The sequence below is a fragment of the Mixophyes fleayi genome, chromosome 3 (genome assembly GCF_038048845.1).
Source record: "Mixophyes fleayi isolate aMixFle1 chromosome 3, aMixFle1.hap1, whole genome shotgun sequence".
NCBI lineage: Eukaryota > Metazoa > Chordata > Amphibia > Anura > Limnodynastidae > Mixophyes > Mixophyes fleayi.
In genome coordinates, this window is record NC_134404.1 from 13,123,869 (window position 1) to 13,141,157 (window position 17,289).

At 39.2% G+C, this 17,289-nt stretch overlaps 1 protein-coding gene across 1 annotated transcript; it reads right to left on the reverse strand.

Moving 5' to 3' along the window:
- Window positions 1-2,517: 2,517 nt before the first annotated feature.
- On the reverse strand, window positions 2,518-16,597 carry LOC142142566 (fucolectin-1-like). The gene is made up of 4 exons (XM_075200447.1): window positions 16,517-16,597; window positions 6,918-7,023; window positions 4,508-4,802; window positions 2,518-2,808 (listed from the first exon to the last, which is right to left on the reverse strand). Exons 1-4 carry the CDS (start codon window positions 16,595-16,597, stop codon window positions 2,649-2,651), a joined length of 642 nt encoding a protein of 213 aa, XP_075056548.1. The 3' UTR covers window positions 2,518-2,648.
- Window positions 16,598-17,289: the final 692 nt, after the last annotated feature.

A 17,289-nucleotide genomic window follows, 5' to 3' on the forward strand; every position in this document is an offset into this window, starting at 1 on the left:
TCAAACATGCTTTGACCAAGTTACTCCTTCTATTGACTAACTTTTCTTAACGATTCCTGCCCTGTATGTTCTCCCCATGTTTTTTTTTATTTCCTCCATAAACTCCTTTTGACTTCATCAATCAATGTGTGTGTGTGTGTGTGTGTGTGTGTGTGTGTGTGTGTGTGTGTGTGTGTGTGTGTGTGTGTGTGTGTGTGTGTGTGTGTGTGTTGTTAGACTGTAAGCTCTATTGGGCCAGGGACTGTGTTCTCTGTACAGCGCCACAAAGTTGCTGTTGCCATCATACATAAATAAATGATGAAAGAAATTATGATGTAGTGCAAAGGGACCAACGTAAATTAAATATTAAGGTATGCTCTAAATGTCCATCCATTAATGGCTAAAAAAACCTCAACACTTCTTGTAATTAAATTACAAAAGACACACACAACAATTTTTGTTTTTTTGGGGGTTTTTTATAACCATTTTTTTAACCTTAGTATTCCAAAAAACAACATTATAAATATTTTGAAGAACTAATAATTTTGTTGCAACATATTAATTTTTTTTAAACAATTTAGAATATTTTTTTATCTTTCTTTGATATTTTAATATATTATGCATGATGTCATCGTTTGATTGTGGGATTTCACCCACAGCCCGGGTGTCTTCTTGAGCTGCTGAAAAAAAATGAAAAAAACATGCGTAGCTAACTACGGCCCCTCTAGTGGTTGTACTTACCTCTTTGGTGGCTGGCCACCCCTCTAGCAGAGCACCACCAGGAAGTGGCTATACACACACAGTATTTCATGGGCCCCCCGCCATTACATTTCTCCAATGGGCACTTCATGCCCCAATTTGATATTGCTCTCAGTATCTGTCCTTATTATATATGTGTCAGTACCACTACTGTTGCTCTGTTATGTGATGTACAGTAAGTGTATGTAAGCATACATTCATGTATATTATAGCTAACAACATTGTGCAACTTTTTACAAAATAGGAAATAAATATTATCTGCAGTATAGTAGAGGAAACATTATACAAATCTCTTCCCAAAAGTAGTACAATGTATGGATGATGGGAGACAGACAGCTACAAATGGAAACTGACAAATCTTAAGTTTTGATTTGGAGAATTTGCAAATAAGCTCAGTTACAGCCAATATGTTGTATCAGTAACAGTGATTTAAGTGAGGACATATATGATACAGGTGTAGAGGGAGGTCAAAGGTTAGGCAGAATACTTGTGCACTAAGAACCTGGGGCCTGATTCAATAAGGATCTTAAATGAAGAGGATCCTTATTTCATTCTCCTGGGCAAAACCATGTTACAATGCAAGGGGTGCAAATGAGGGTTCTGTTTTGCACATAAGTTAAATACTGACTGTTTTTTCATGTAGCACACACATATCAACTTTAAATTTCAGTGTACAAATAAGCTATCAAATATTTGTGTGCTACATGAAAAAACAGTCAGTATTTAACTTATGTGCAAAACAGAACACTCATTTGCACCCCTTGCATTGTAACATGGTTTTGCCCAGGAGAATGAAATAAGGATCCTCTTCATTTAAGATCCTTAATGAATCAGGCCCCTCATGTCTAATAGAGATAATACAGTGTATGTAAATATTACATAGTCTAGTACACAAATGTTTCTTATTGTGATTAGTATGTCTTTAGTGTCTAACGTGTGCTCTTGTATTATATAAAGTCAGTCACAGCTATGGTGCACCTTTCTATATATTTGATACATTTGGGTGTGTGGACCAAACCCCCATTTATTTTATTCTGTTTAGCACTTTGGGGGCTGTGACTGACTCCACTCTGTGTTTTAAATAGGGCAGTTTTCAGCTAGGTCCTACCTGTCTCATCTATAACCTATATGAGAGCTGCCCAAACTGAGGCCTCAAGAGCCGCCAACAGGTCATGTTTTCAGGAGGTCTTTAATCATGCACAGGTAAGTTTATCTATTTCCCTGGGTCAGTAGCTATCCCACCTGTTTCTACAGACAGAAATCCCGAAAACATGACCTGTTGTTGGCTCTTTAGGACTGGATATGTGCTCCTCTGACCTGTATACAGATGGTACAGAGAGGTATGTACCTATATTATATAAATGAATTGTTAGTCTAGGTATGTAACTGAGTGACGTCACTGTGTGACTGTAAATGGGGATCCACAATGTACAAACTGTGCACCAAGAAACTCGTGTTTACTAGGGATATAGATATTGTATATTTATATAAAAGAGTCTAATACACATATATTTGTTATTGTGATTATAATTTATTTCATGTCTCATGTGTCCTTCCATTCCTGTCTTGTATTAGGTAGTCAGTGAAGGTGTTCATGCACCTTTTCTTAATTTTGACAAATTTGGGCGTACGCACTAAATCCTCCTTTAATTTATTGTGACACTATAATTAAAGAAGACTAATCATTATAGAAGAATTAAATGATACATTATAAGCACACAAATAAACCGCAGAACACTAATGACATATTGCTGAAAGTATATTTATTGTCAAGTCCAATGTTAATCTGTTACATCTTGTTATCTCCTCTGTGTTGTGTATAACTAGGGGGATCACTGAACAGACTGAAGCATATTACCCAGGTTGTAGATATCACTATTGTTTTTCATTGGGGTATATTATAGCTAGAATCAAACTGGATATTCTGGCTCAGTCGCTACGAAGACCTGGACTTCACAAAGCTGAAGAAAATTGTTTTGCTGCAAATAGATGTTCACATATCGCCCGGCCATGCCATTACATTGGTAGGTTTCTTCAATGGCTTGTCGTTTGAACTGTACAGAAGAGCATCTGTATAAAAATAGTAAATCAGTTAGTAAAAATGGCAAGATACCAATGTAATATATATATATATATATATATATATATATATATGTATGTATATATATATATGTATGTATATATGTATATGTGAAGGCACTATACAACAAGATAATTGGAGTTTACACAACCCTAAGGAACCATTGTAACGGGACTCCTTGGAGGGAGTACGGCACTTTGATTCTACAAAAGGGCTTGCATTTTGCACCTGTTAGTGGTCTTCAGGTCTCATCCTATATATTTAATAGGACCTGTTATAGTCCTACAAGTTGCTCTGGTGACAATGTAATGAGAAGCGTCACACACAGCATTTCCTCATGTAATACAGACAGTCCTGATGTCCCCTCACTCTCGTCATTAATTCACACCAGGCCTGACCAACCTGTGGCTTTCCACGTGTTGTGAAACTACAAGTCCCAGCATACCTTGGCAGCTATCGGCTGGCTTTTGGCAGAGCATGCTGGGGCTTGTAGTTACACAACACCTGGGGAGCCACAGGTAGGCCAGACATGATTTACGCTATAAAGTACATTAAAGTAAGTTGTGTTTTAGGAAACAAACTGGAAAGTTTACGTAATGAAGGACTCTCTAGGTGGTGTCAGGATTAGGACATAAATGTGTGTAACCAAGCAGTATGTTTGAGCAAAAATAAAAACATTTAAATGAAAGCTGTAGGTGCTCCTAGAATGATACTAGGATGAGTTTTATTTGTCATTTTATGGTTTTCACCCCGAGTATTTTTTGGGTACATTCATTAACCGTAAATCTAGGGGCAGATTTATTGTTTTGTGTTTCCAAAGACCATGTAGCAGGTGTCCACCTTGAGATACACTTGGCACATGAAGACCTGTTTCTGTGTTTCGTAAATAATGGTGGCTTAGTGGTTAGCACTTCTGCCTCACAGCACTGGGGTCATGAGTTCAAATCCCGACCATGGGGTAAATGTATTAATGTCCGGATTCTTCAACTCCAGCGAGTTCGGCGTCTTTAGCGCTTAAATTTAAAGCGGCGCTGCATTGTAAAGGGAACGCCGTTTTAAATTTAAGCGCTGAAGACGCCGAACTCGCCGGAGTTGAAGAATCCGGACATTAATACATTTACCCCCATGTCCTTATCTGTGTGGAGTTTGCATGTTCTCCCCGTGTTTGCGTGGGTTTCCTCCGGGTGCTCCAGTTTCCTCCCACACTCCAAAAACATACTGGTAGGTTAATTGGCTGCTATCAACATTGATCCTAGTCTGTCTGTCTGTCTGTGTATGTGTGTGTGTATGTTAAGGAATTTAGACTGTAAGCTCCAATGGGACAGGGACTGATGCAAGTGAGTTCTCTGTACAACGCTGCGGAATTAGTGGCGCTATATAAACAGCTGCTGCTGATGATGATGATATTACCAATATTTGCATCTATAATTAAATTTACATTTTTTACAACAAAATGACTAAAGATCATGAGTTTTGGTAGTTAAGGCCCACTTGTAAAACTACATAACATATCATATCAAATCACTCTTTATGTCACTTATTATCTAGCAAAGTTTGATCGAAACGTGAACAATTGTAATAGTTTAATGATCGGTATAAACATTAAGAAGCACATTAGTTTCTTCATTGATATAAAATTTATTTCAAGATCAAATTCACAAAGTAAAAATGACACAGATATGTTCTTACCTTGGGTTGTAATTTCCGTTATATGCCAGAGAGTCCCCGATGAGGATACTGGCTCCATCTATTCTCTCTCCGCAGCAGTCGCCTCTCTTAGTGATTGTGATGTGGGAAATTTTGTATGACTTCAGTAAATCCACCCTCCACCAGGGAGATGCTTCATTAGTTGTAGAAGAGCACGAGCCATGGCCAAAGTCAGAATTAGTGTCCCCATCAATGGCTTTTATGGCATTATAAATAGTGTTCTGATAACTGTATGTGGATGACTGTGTTGCACGACCTTGTAGGGCAACGTTTTCATCTATTGTAAAGAAATGGGAACAGAGCATAATAAATAACATTAATTAGTTTGTATCTAATACTTATCCTGAGACGCAAGGTTAGGGTCATACCTGGGCTCTAATATTCAGGGATGTTACTATGAATATGGACATTATTTAAATTATTGACTTTTTTTAATTTTCAGTAATTTATAGCAATATATAACTGGATAGAACTGAGCTGTTATTTAACTCCAACACACGTTAAGCTGAAATACGTAGAAATGCATTATTTTGTTAGTGTCATTTGTAAGTATAAGCCCGTTTGTCCAGCTTCAAACATGCCTTAAAAACCCACCTTTTCCTAAAAGCCTTCCAGTCTTCCACTTAACTGCCCTCCTTCCAGTCTCCCAATTACCTCCCTCCTCATCATTCTCCTCCCCCCCTCTTCCCTCTTTGACATCTCAGCCTCCGTTCTCCTCCTTTCCTCCTCCTACCCTTGTGTCTCTGTCTGTCCTACCCTCCCCTTAGATTGTACGCTCCTTCGAGCAGGGCCTCCTCTCCTCCTGTTCTCCACCATTTTAACTCTGCTCTCCAGCTACTTGCCTCTTCCGTGAGGTCCTTCTACCCTTCTACCTCTCTCTCTATCCAACTGGGGGCTCTCACCTGGCATCTAGCTGTACATTGAGCTTCCTAGTTACTGTGTTTTTTGCTAACTGTACTATGCTGTCTCACCCTGTATCGTGTTTCTGTCTGTCCCTGTACGGCGCTACGGATACTTAGTGGCGCCCTATAAATAAAAATTAATAATAATAATAATAATAATAAGTGCGTATTGTTTGGATGTACATAATAGGAGCAACTATGAATGGAGGTGAATTTGTTTGAGAGCTGGTTCCCTGAAATGGTACCATGTGCCAGCTAATATGTACTTGATAAGGAACAGAATATAAACTTTCATAGATGGATCGTTCTTCTGGCTGGGTGTGATGTAACTGACCACTCTGACTCCATGACTCATTAATACGGAAGCTCCTTGCGGTACGTGGGGAACATGGCAATTCCGTTCTCCAAAAGGGATTGAAGTTTGCTACTACTAGTGGTCTTTGGGTCTCATCCTATACTTTTAATAGGACTGGTTTTGCACCCACATGTTACAATTTGGTTACATATTGAATATTAAAAAAACTATAAAATATTCACCCATATTTTCTTGAACCTCATAGAGCTGCGACTAAACATGAGCAAAGATTTCTGTACCGTAATAGTCGGTATTGTGTGCAGAAACACCTTACGGCTTATTGAAGAGGCCCCATCATGAAGAAAGTGGAAAGATTCCTACAGTATTTGAACTAGAAGGTATAGTGGTACAGCAGATGCAGCTGGTACAAATAGTCTAAGAACCAACACAAAACTGGTCAAAATAGTCAACACTTGGAGAATTGGTGTATACAAGTCTCTGGGATCAGATGTTGTACAGATCCTTCTCATTTCCCCCCAAGTGATTCATATCCATGGGGAAATGGAGATGTGATGTATATGTCGAATGAGTGTTCTCATGCTAGCAGTGGGGTTTGGGGTGACGGGAGCAGCTGTGTCCTGGTTTATAATCCTAGGAAACCTGAATAGCATGCGAATCTCTACTGTGTATTCCATTATCTTTATGGTCAGAGACATTTTTGTTCCTATAACATAGTCAATAAAGTACATCTTCAAAAATCTAGTTCTCTGCCCAAAACAGTGGTGTCTTTTATCCTCTCCTCCAAATTCCGAAGTATACAGTATATGTGCCTGTGTAGACCTCCAGATCTTGATCTCATTTGGGAACAGGGTCCCCAGTCAAGCTTGCCAGCTTCCTCCCTCCCCCTCTCCCCTCTTCTACCTGCCTAGTTGTCCAATGTGACCTCTTAGTGAGATGTGAAAGATACCGATCTGCTTGACAGCATCTATTTGTATAAGGGATTCTGGCACTTCTGAATTGTACACACAGTTTTTGTCTTAAACCAATGCCAAGAGTTTACTAGTCACATAAATTTTTCAGCGGGCGCTCAGTGGATTCTCAATGGATCTTTATGCTCAGGAGATGTCTTAAGACACATACATACAATTATTATAGAGCAGGATATAATTTTTATACAACTATCACAGCAACTTACATTTAACATTGTAGTGAGCCGTAGTACTGGAGAAAAGCAGCAAGAGGGCAGCAGAGAGGAGAAACATCATTCTTCTGATGGGACTAAAAATGTTTTGAAAGCCAACCTAAAGAGACAATATTAAAAAAATGGATGTTATAAAATGAAGATATGTAACTATTTTCATGCTGAATATAATGTAATCCATTTAGAGCTGGACACATGTCAATTTTTTTGAACTGAAGAAATTCACCATAAATGTCTACACATGCGTCCTTATACAGTTTTTTGCATATTGCTCTCTGGCGTCTCCTTGCACCTGGAGAGGAGGAATGGGGGGAGGACAGGTACAGTAAGGGCGGGTTCACATAATTGTGACACAATTAGACATAGATGCATCTGCAGATACGATTTTTAGTAGGTGTTTTGATTGCAGATGAAACAATATGGGATGATGATGATGGTGATGATGATGATGATGATGATGATGATGATGATGTCGGCAGCACTATCTAGCGCTTCTGATTGACTGATCAGGTATTGACCCCTCCAAAGTGCATAAATAATTAGCATTGCAGCTATGTTTTATAAAGTTACGGCCGTTTATTTGCATTATTTCATTAACATTTACTGCGGGGAAATAAAATTCCCATTTGAATCAATGAAGAATAAATAACAGGTGACGTTTGTACTGAGTTACATTTTATACTGAGAATATGACTTTTGTATTTAATAATAACACTGTCATATATGTAACACTTCATTACATTATTATATTGTGCACAAACAGGGTAATGTGACTTTAGCATTTATTACTGATGTGATCAATCAGTAATTGTATTATGATCATGTCATCTCTACATACACACATAAGCAGCTTTTTCTTGTGTGTGTATTTCCCTATATGACCTATAAACTAGCCGCATATTCCCCACTAAGGTGCGAGAAGTAAGTCACACTTGGGATAGCGGCACCTGTCTAACAGGACATACACTGGAAATGCAGACATTGCTCTATACAGGATTTGTACTCAGTGAGCCGGTTGTGACGTGTGCTCGTCTTTGGGCAGCAACTGACCCGAGAATACCAGGTAAATACTGAGTGATCTCACTTTGACATAATTGTGTACAGTACGAATATAACAAGATAACCAGGTTAAAGAGGAGTATGATGTCCAAGATTAGGATTCATAAAGATACATGAGGGTCCTTTTATGGAATGTATAGGAAGATCATCACCATTTATTTATATAGCGTTACTAATTCCGCAGCGCTGTACAGAGAGCTCACTCACATCAGTCCCTGCCCCCATTGGAGCTTACAGTCTAAATTCCCTAATATACACACAGACAGACAGAGAGACAGACACACACAGACAGACTAGGGGCAATTTTGATAGCAGCCAATTAACCTACCAGTATGTTTTTGAAGTGTGGGAGGAAACAGGAGCACCTGGAGGAAACCCACGCAAACACGGGGAGAACATACAAACTCCACACAGAGAAGGCCATGGTTGGGAATTGAACTCATGACCCCAGTGCTGTGAGGCAGAAGTGCTGACTGCTGAGCCACCGTCCTACTCAAGATAGGAGTCCACAGTTATCAACATACAGCAATAGATTCTACCTCAGTAATCAGTGGAAGGAGTAATGAATGTCCTGAATTACAAAGTAACAAAGTTATACTATAGAACTTTCTCCAGCAATCATAATATATAAAGTAAAAACTGTTGAAGAGCTCTGTGAATAGTTGCCAATTAAACTTGATGTGATATTTAATTTATTATCATTTATTTATATTGTGTCACTATATACTATATTCACATCAATCTGTGACGCATTGCAGCTTACAGTCTATATTCTCTATCACACACACACACACTAGGGTCCAAATTAGACAATTTACCTACTTGTATGTTTTTGGACTGTGGGAGGATACTACACAGACACAGATTTAACATACAAGCTCCAAACATATTGGGTATTGGTCAGAATTGATCCCATGACGACAATGCTGTGGGGCAGTAAATGTATAGGGTATAATAGAATTATAATCATATGTAGAGTTCAAATGATGTTTGGGAGTAATGGCCATAGTGTCATATGTCTGTATAGAGTGTAATAGAATAGTTTTATGATCATGTCCAGTGGTCAGGTCATGTTGGGGGTGTAGTGTCCTATGTCTGTATAGAGTGTAATAGAATAGTTTTATGATCATGTCCAGTGGTCAGGTCATGTTGGGGGTGTAGTGTCCTATGTCTGTATAGAGTGTAATAGAATTGTATTATGATCATGTCCAATGGTCAGGTCATGTTATAGGGTGTCCTAAGTCTGTACAGCCTATCTATCATTTTTCAGGTGTTTGCCAATATGCATTGACTGTTAAGTACAGTAAAATTATACCTAACATATAGTTATCTAGCATATCTTTCCTGATTTACAAATGTAATAAAGATTACGATACCTTAACAACAAGACTAATGTGGGATGTTTGTGTTACGGAACCAGAACTGAGTGTGTAATGTAAGTCTTGTTACCTGCTGATATTGGATGTCCCCAGATTTCTGCTGAGAGTGTCCTGGAAATAATCTATGAGCTGAAGCCTGTAGGAGTTTATATTTATGTGGATAAATGTGCTTGATTGTTTACCTGAAATAACATTTCTTGGGAACAATAGGAGGGAGTATTTTTTCATTACTCTCACTAACTGCAAATATGTGGTTTATACAAACAACTGTGTTGAACTTATCCCGTTACATAATATTTATACAAATGTTATCTAGTGTTTAAAAGGAATTGCTGCAGTGTTATCACTGTCAGTAATATGTATAAAGGGTGTGTACACTGCAGTCTTCATAGCAATAAATTAACTATTTCTTCTTGTTATTGTCTTGTTATTCCCTACCTATTGAATGTAATGTCCTAAATCTGCTGAGTTCCCAAAACCACCTGCCCAGTTTTACGTTCTCTGTCTATTAGAGTCTGACTTACATTATCAGGTAAGTCATTATAATTAGTGCCATCTCATAGGCAAACCGAGGGGGGGGTTTCTTAGTGTCTGGAAACCCCCTCCCAGCATGGGGCACTGTATGCTTGAGGTGGCTTGCCCCATGTATATGATGGGGATAGGAAGAGTTGGAGAGCAGCCAAGCACTGTCTAAAAATATAGCATGCTGGTCACTCCCACCAGCGGCGTAGCGTGGAAACCCCTCTCTACAAATCTTGCGTTTGCCCCTGCATCTCCCTAGTGTCCGTAGTGTAATCTCCTGCAATGATTCTGGGACTGGGGAATTCTGGGTAATGAAGTACTCTCAGTGGATACTTCCTACCGTGCTTCCCTGACTGACTATTGTTGGATAATGAAGTAATCTAATAAAGATAATTAGGATTAATTAAATTTAAATAAACATACAATTACAATAAATAGGTTGTATAGCTATTTTAGTATGCATGTGTTCCTATCACTATTCAGATTTATTCAGAGTTTCATAGATCTCTGGAACCATGTATTAGGCTGTATTCGAAGGTGTGATTAAAGTAAGGGGGATCAGTTTATCATTAGTGTTTTTCATATAATGGCTGCTCCATCTGTATATGGAGATATCTATCAACCAGATTCTTTCTAGTAAGTGTAAATTATCCTCTGACAGTAGAAGCGTCATACTGACTAGGAGCTCCGTATGAGTTACAGTGATGTAATATCAGTATCCAATAGGGGTGTCTGTATCTCTAATATGAGGAGTTTTATATGTCGGCTGACACTGTTTGTCCAGGCTGTGCTTGGACCAATCCTAAACAATAGAGACTGGAGTAGAAGGCAGTTGCTTCTAGACAGTGTTATGTATGGCTAGTCGCTATCCAATAAGGATTGTCCACTTCCAGTGATGTGGTTCCAAAGCACAATGTGATTTAATAGCAAAAAGCATCAGAGTAACAATTCAAATAAAATAAGTACAGCTGTTACTATTGCAGGCACCCTGGATCCAGCGTACAGTCATTCAGTCCTGAAGTCTGTGGTCAATGTGACTGACTACTGGTCCCAGAGCCCCTGCTTATATACAGTCTGTGATACAGAGAAAACAATACAGATGATTTGGCATGTTTCCATAGGTTCAGGCTTCAGGAAGGTCCAGTGTAATGCAGATCATTGGCCAGTTCAAACGATGCCATCCAAGGGTGGGGGTCAGCTCTCCAGAAGATGCATACTAATCTTCCCGCCAAGAACTAGTTCAAACTGGTCTATTAGCATTACACAGACAATACCATTCTGATAATTTATTCCCTATAATCCATAACTGGCATACGCAAGGTGCGATCTTTTAGGCGATTGAACTGGACGTCTGAGGATAAATAGGGGATTCGAATGATACCAGACATGATATGTTTCCTGTGATCTGAAGCTTAGATCTCTAAAGTGTATATAACATTATAATATTTCACTATAAACTCTGCTATATTTCATTACAAATAACTATGTGTTGCAACTAATTTTAATATGAACTAATTACAAGTGTATGTGTAAATGTGTGTATAAGTGTTTGCACGTGTTGTGGTTAGTTGCGCTCTTCCACTCCGTAGTGTGCTATTCGCATAACTTCAGACATAGACAATCGGATTGTTAAATATTAATTTGCAATGACCACATCCAATTATCTGACTTTGACAACGGAGAGTCAGGTGAAAAGCAAATCCTTCCTCACTGCGTGCACACATGGTTGTGTAGTTCATACCAGAATACGTACAAGAATAGACATAGAAATATGAACATACATTTCAGATTATATAGTCCGTTTGGGCTGATATTTAGTAAAAGAATATTAGTTCTATAGTGAACAATGCATGCATTGGTACTAGATGATGACGTTGTCCTTAGGAACATATAAATTCTACGATTACAGAAGAATTGCCTTATATTTCCTATTCAGAAATACTTTTCCTGCACATAGGACATCTGTTGACTATTCTAAATATCAGATCTAGAGCCATAGAAAACTTAAATATGACTGTGAACCTTCTATAATCCTAACATCCAAATGAATACATAGTTTATGTATAGAGATCCTATGAGGTAGATAAACAGTTCTTTGTTAATACCCTTCAGCACCAGAGTTTCATCCCTCTAGGCATGAACAACATTAATTAAAAAATGAAACAGATGGGGGCGCTTCTATGATGCATTATCTTTTATCAAATTTATTTTGTTAAAAGCTGTCACGGCTGAAGGTAATTTGTGGATCCCTTTACCACTACTTAGATGTTATCAGTAGTGGATGGTGGAGATTGAACAAAAACACAGAAGATGTAAGTAGCATTGCAATATAATATATTGATAGATGGTATCAAAGCAACAGTATAAGATATGTACAACTCAGCAAGCTGAATACACGGCAGTACAAAATACAATGAAATCACGAAAGTACTTCAGTTGGTAACTAATGGCAACAGCATGGGAGATAGACCATATGACAGTTCAAGGCAGAGGTGATAATCAGAACACTTGGACCCTTCAAAATAAACACAGCAATAAAGGTGAACCACTGACACAGCAGAAAGTCCAATAACAATAGTAAGTAGACCTGGCTGATCCAAATAGATAATATGATTCACTTTAGCAGGTGGTTAAGGGTATCACAATAGTTCATATCAGCGGCACAGAGACCGTTATATGCAGTCCAGGAAGTGGAGTATAACAGGACACATGCAATTGGGTGTTGCCTAGAAGTAACAGCGTGAAGACAGAAATCCAAACGATGTGAGGAACTAGAAGTCACAGATGATCTGGTTCACATGTAAGCATGAGTTCATCAATTAAATAAGGAACAGCTGGTAATGCAAACAACTTGAATTGAGGAACTGGCCACTGGCTCGGCAATGGATTCAATAATAACAGTCCAGCAAAAAATAATCAGCAGAGTAGTAATATAGCCGTGCCAGACCTAGAGCCACAGATGACAAGGTAACTTGATTGTAGTTCAATAAATAATATAGGCAGCTGAGCAGAAAGGTAGTTGAGCCAAATATGAGCGCAGATGTAATAGGCAACTCACGAGACAGTTCAGTGGGCAGATGGAAATCAACGGATAGTTTCGGCTTGTAGATGACCACGAACTGGTATACAGCGGAGCTGATGAGAGCAGTGATGACAAGCAATCTCGGCAACTGATAACATCCAGGAGATAGTCAAAGAGTCAGGTAGGCAGCCAGAACCCACGGCAGTGTGAGTAACATGAGTAGATTCAGGAAGCAGCGTGGAACTACAAGTGCCAGGTGTAGTGGTTGTAGATGTAGAAGTCCAGTACACCGGTAACAGCAGGAATGGATTCAGGAAGCAGCGTGGAACTACAAGTACCAGGTGTAGTGGTTGTAGATGTAGAAGTCCAATACACAGATAACAGCAGGAATAAATATAGTAAACAGCCTGGACCAAGGCAAACTGAGTAACACGTAGATCAGGCAATGAGCCCATAACCTTGGGAGGTTCATATAGTGCTCCAGGACCAATGAGGTTTAGGGAGAGGTCCAGCTCACAGGAAGTAGGAACACCTGTGAAAGCAATGTCTCTGAAGCAGGAGCAAGCAGGGTCATGATTCTTAAAGGGAAAGTCACAGCGCCGGCACCTGACTATGGGACGGGCGTGTGACAAAAGCACAAATATACACATAGCAAAAGATCATGTAATAAAAGCATGTAACAAACACTGATTCAATCGCTCCTGTAATATCCTTTGAACGGAGCAGATCTCACACACAGCGAACCTCTGCCAGTTCCTCTACGCGTTTCGCCTGTGGCGACTTCATCGGGAGGGATGGGTCTAACAACAACCAACAATCTTCTTATAGGGCAGCATCATTATTCAAACAGGTTTGCACCCAATGGCTTTAATTTAATCCCATTCTCATTTGGAATAGTTATTTTTACAAATATCTATGCAGACATTATAAAAACTAAATAAAAGGTTATTATACAATCTATGTTTGTTGTAAATACGGATAATGATAAACACTTACGCAGTTTATTTAATCAACAATCTCTCTCGGTAATACACGCCTAATACCGGCCGGTGGCAGTCATTTTTCCGTCTCAAATAACCCCGACACACTAGACACCGATGAAAAAGTAGCGATGAGTACAGCGCCGGTAATGTAAAAATTGCGACTTACCACGTTAGTGACAAGTGGTGTTTGTGGCACCTTCAATCCCCTACAAGTGTAAAAAATGAGCTTGCAAAACATGGACGGTAACAAATGACGTCATTTCTAATGGACCTAATCCAAATTGTGGTTTTAAAGCGGAAATGGCTGGACCTAGGATTTCATTATACATGCTGTGGGTCCAGCAGTAGATTTTCACATCATGCAACCTGTATCACTTTTAATTGAAAGCGGCAATGTCATGACCCCGCATGTTAAGTGTTTAAACACTTAACCCAACATTGCCGCGTTAAATTAAAAGTGATACAGGTCGCGATGATGTGAAAATCTACTGACGGACACCTGACTATCCAACTATCATAATTTAAGCGTAGTACACAAAGCCATCAGGTGCTGGTAACTTACCAGATTTTTGATCTGTAATTACTATAAAGATTTAATCTAGTATTACCTGCACTGCATTGTTTCTGTCTGATGAGATACATGTGGGAGATTAACCTTCGCTAACAAGTTTTAATTTAGCTGGAATGTGAGTGTTTCTGGAAGTTGTGGCATATTGTACTGATTAATATAACAACAATGGAACTCTATTTCAATGGCTTTCGGGTCATATATAAGATTTCTGAGTGGGTCTTAGCTAAGGGAACTTTTTGGATATAAATCTTGTGGCCAAAATGTTTGTGTTTTATATGTGTGTATTATACTTTATTTTATATTATTGTTTTTATTTTTTAGGCTTAAGAAATTGCCCCATGATAAAGACAAAATAAAGGTCGAAACGCGTTGGTCAGTTGTGTTAGAGAACTATCTACCCTATGGGAAAGAGAATTGACGAACAAAGGACCTTTCTACCTGGGAATTAACATATTTAAAGGACTTTTTTTTATCGCCCATTCACTGCCTTTATCTGGTAGGATATAGTCCCCAAATGTCCCCCAATCACTCCCTTAGGGGACATATAATGTTGTATGTTTTTAGTCTAACAATTTTTTTTATGAGAATATTATATTATGAGAACTTCACTATATAGATGAATATTTTTTCTTTTTGGGTTCTGAACACAACATACATTGATCACCTGGAGCAGAATCTACATGAGTAGATTCCTCCCATAGGATATTCGTTGTATTGTTTTTTTGAGGAGCTTGATTGATATTCCCTTTTAAACATCTTGATTATTTGTGGCTGGGGTCAACATTAGGTGTTGTGTTTTTTACAAAAGGAAATTGGCAAATCTTAATGTTTGATTTGGTGAATTTGCAAATAAGCTCAGTTACAGCCAATATGTTGTGTTTATACTGATTTAAGTGAGGATTTTAGAACTAGGATTAGGGGCATATATGATAAAGGTGCAGAGGGAGGCCAGAGGTTAGGAAAATACTTGTGCACTAAGAACTGTCAGGCGCCTACGTGCCAGGGACAGACGCGCACGTAGGAGCCACGGACTGTTGCTAGGCAAAGGGACGCTTCTTTCCCCTGTTTATTGGCGATCAGGTGCATCTGAACACCGAAATCCAGTGCCACCAATCAGGGGCCACTAGTAAGTATTTGTGGATCCTCCCTCATGAGTCTAGTGATAGAGTACTGGTTTCACCAGCTTCAGTGTTCTGTTCCCTGCTTCCTCCTGTATATTGTTCTTCGGTTCCTGACTCCTTGGCTTCATTCCTGACTACTCTCTACCCTGCGATTTGGCTCTGTTGATACCCGGTATTTGACCCTCGGCTTGCCTCTGACATCTCCTTTGGATCACCCCTTTTGTACTGCACCAACATTTGGCTGTTTGACCCGGACCGCACGACCATTCCTGTCTCTCCCACTGCCCTGATTACTAACTTGGAGAACAGCGACCTGCGCACCTCACGCAGCCAAGCCCATAGCTCCTTACGGGGGTCCCTGGTGAATACCTGGGGTGCGTTAGACTCTGCGCCTCCCAGATTAGTTGCGTCCCTATCAGGCAGTGGCATCCTCTAAAGTTCATCATCGTGACAAGAACCTCATGTGTATTACAGATATTATATTGTATATGAATATTACATAGTCTAATACACATTTTTTTGTGATTGTGATTAGCGTGTCTTTAGTGTCTAAACTGTGCTCCTGCGTTCTTGTCCTGTATCAGATAAAGTCAGTCACACCTATGGTGCACCTTTCCATACATTTGACAAATTTGGCGAACGCACTAAATCCTTCTTTCGTTTAATGTTACAGTATAATTAAAGAAGAGCAATCATTATAGAAGACTAACATTATACATTATAAACACACAAATAAACCACAACACATCATATTGCTGAAAGTATATTTATTTTCAGGTCCAATATTATTCTGTTACATCTTGTTACTTCTTCTGTATTGTGATATAACCAGCCTGGGATCGGGTCACTGAACAGACCAAAGTATATCACCAAGGTTGTATCTATCACTATCGGTATCATTGGGATATTTTAGAATTAGAAGCACAGTGAATTCACCTCTACGTAGACCTGAACCTCGCACAGCTGCAGATAGGTGCCTTTCTGTGGCAGATTGATGTTAACATATCGCCCGGTCATGCCGTTGCATTGGTAGGTTTCTACGAGGACGTTTGGCTTGTACTGTACTTTAGCGCAGCTGTATGAAAATAGTAAATCAGTTAGTGAACACAGAAACATACCAATGTCTATCGTTGATCTTTTAATGCTAATTTTTAAAACCCCTCAGAGGTTATTTATGAAGTGGAAAATGTCCGATCTGCCAATCAAAAAAACAGATTCGGACCTGCTGTGTGCCGTGATTTAAACAAAATTAAGGACATGTATTTACAGGAGCTCCTTGTTGTGTGTGTGGGGGAGAGTACAGCAATTCCATTCTACAAAAGGACTTGCATTTTGCACCCAATAGTGGCCTTCGGGTCTCATTCTATATATTTAATAGGACCTGTTATAGTCCTACAAGTTGCACTGGTGTCAATGTAATGAGAAGCTTCACACACAGTATTTCCTCATGTAATATAGACAGTCCTGATGTCCCCTCACTCTCGTCATTAATTCACGCCAGGCTTGTCCAACCTGTGGCTTTCCACGTGTTGTGAAACTACAAGTCCCAGCATACCTTGGCAGCTATCGGCTGGCTATTGGCAAAGCATGCTGGGGCTTGTAGTTACACAACACCTGGGGAGCCACAGGTAGGCCAGACATGATTTACGCTATAAAGTACATTAAACTAAGCTGTGTTTTAGGAATAAAACTGGAAAGTTTACGTAATG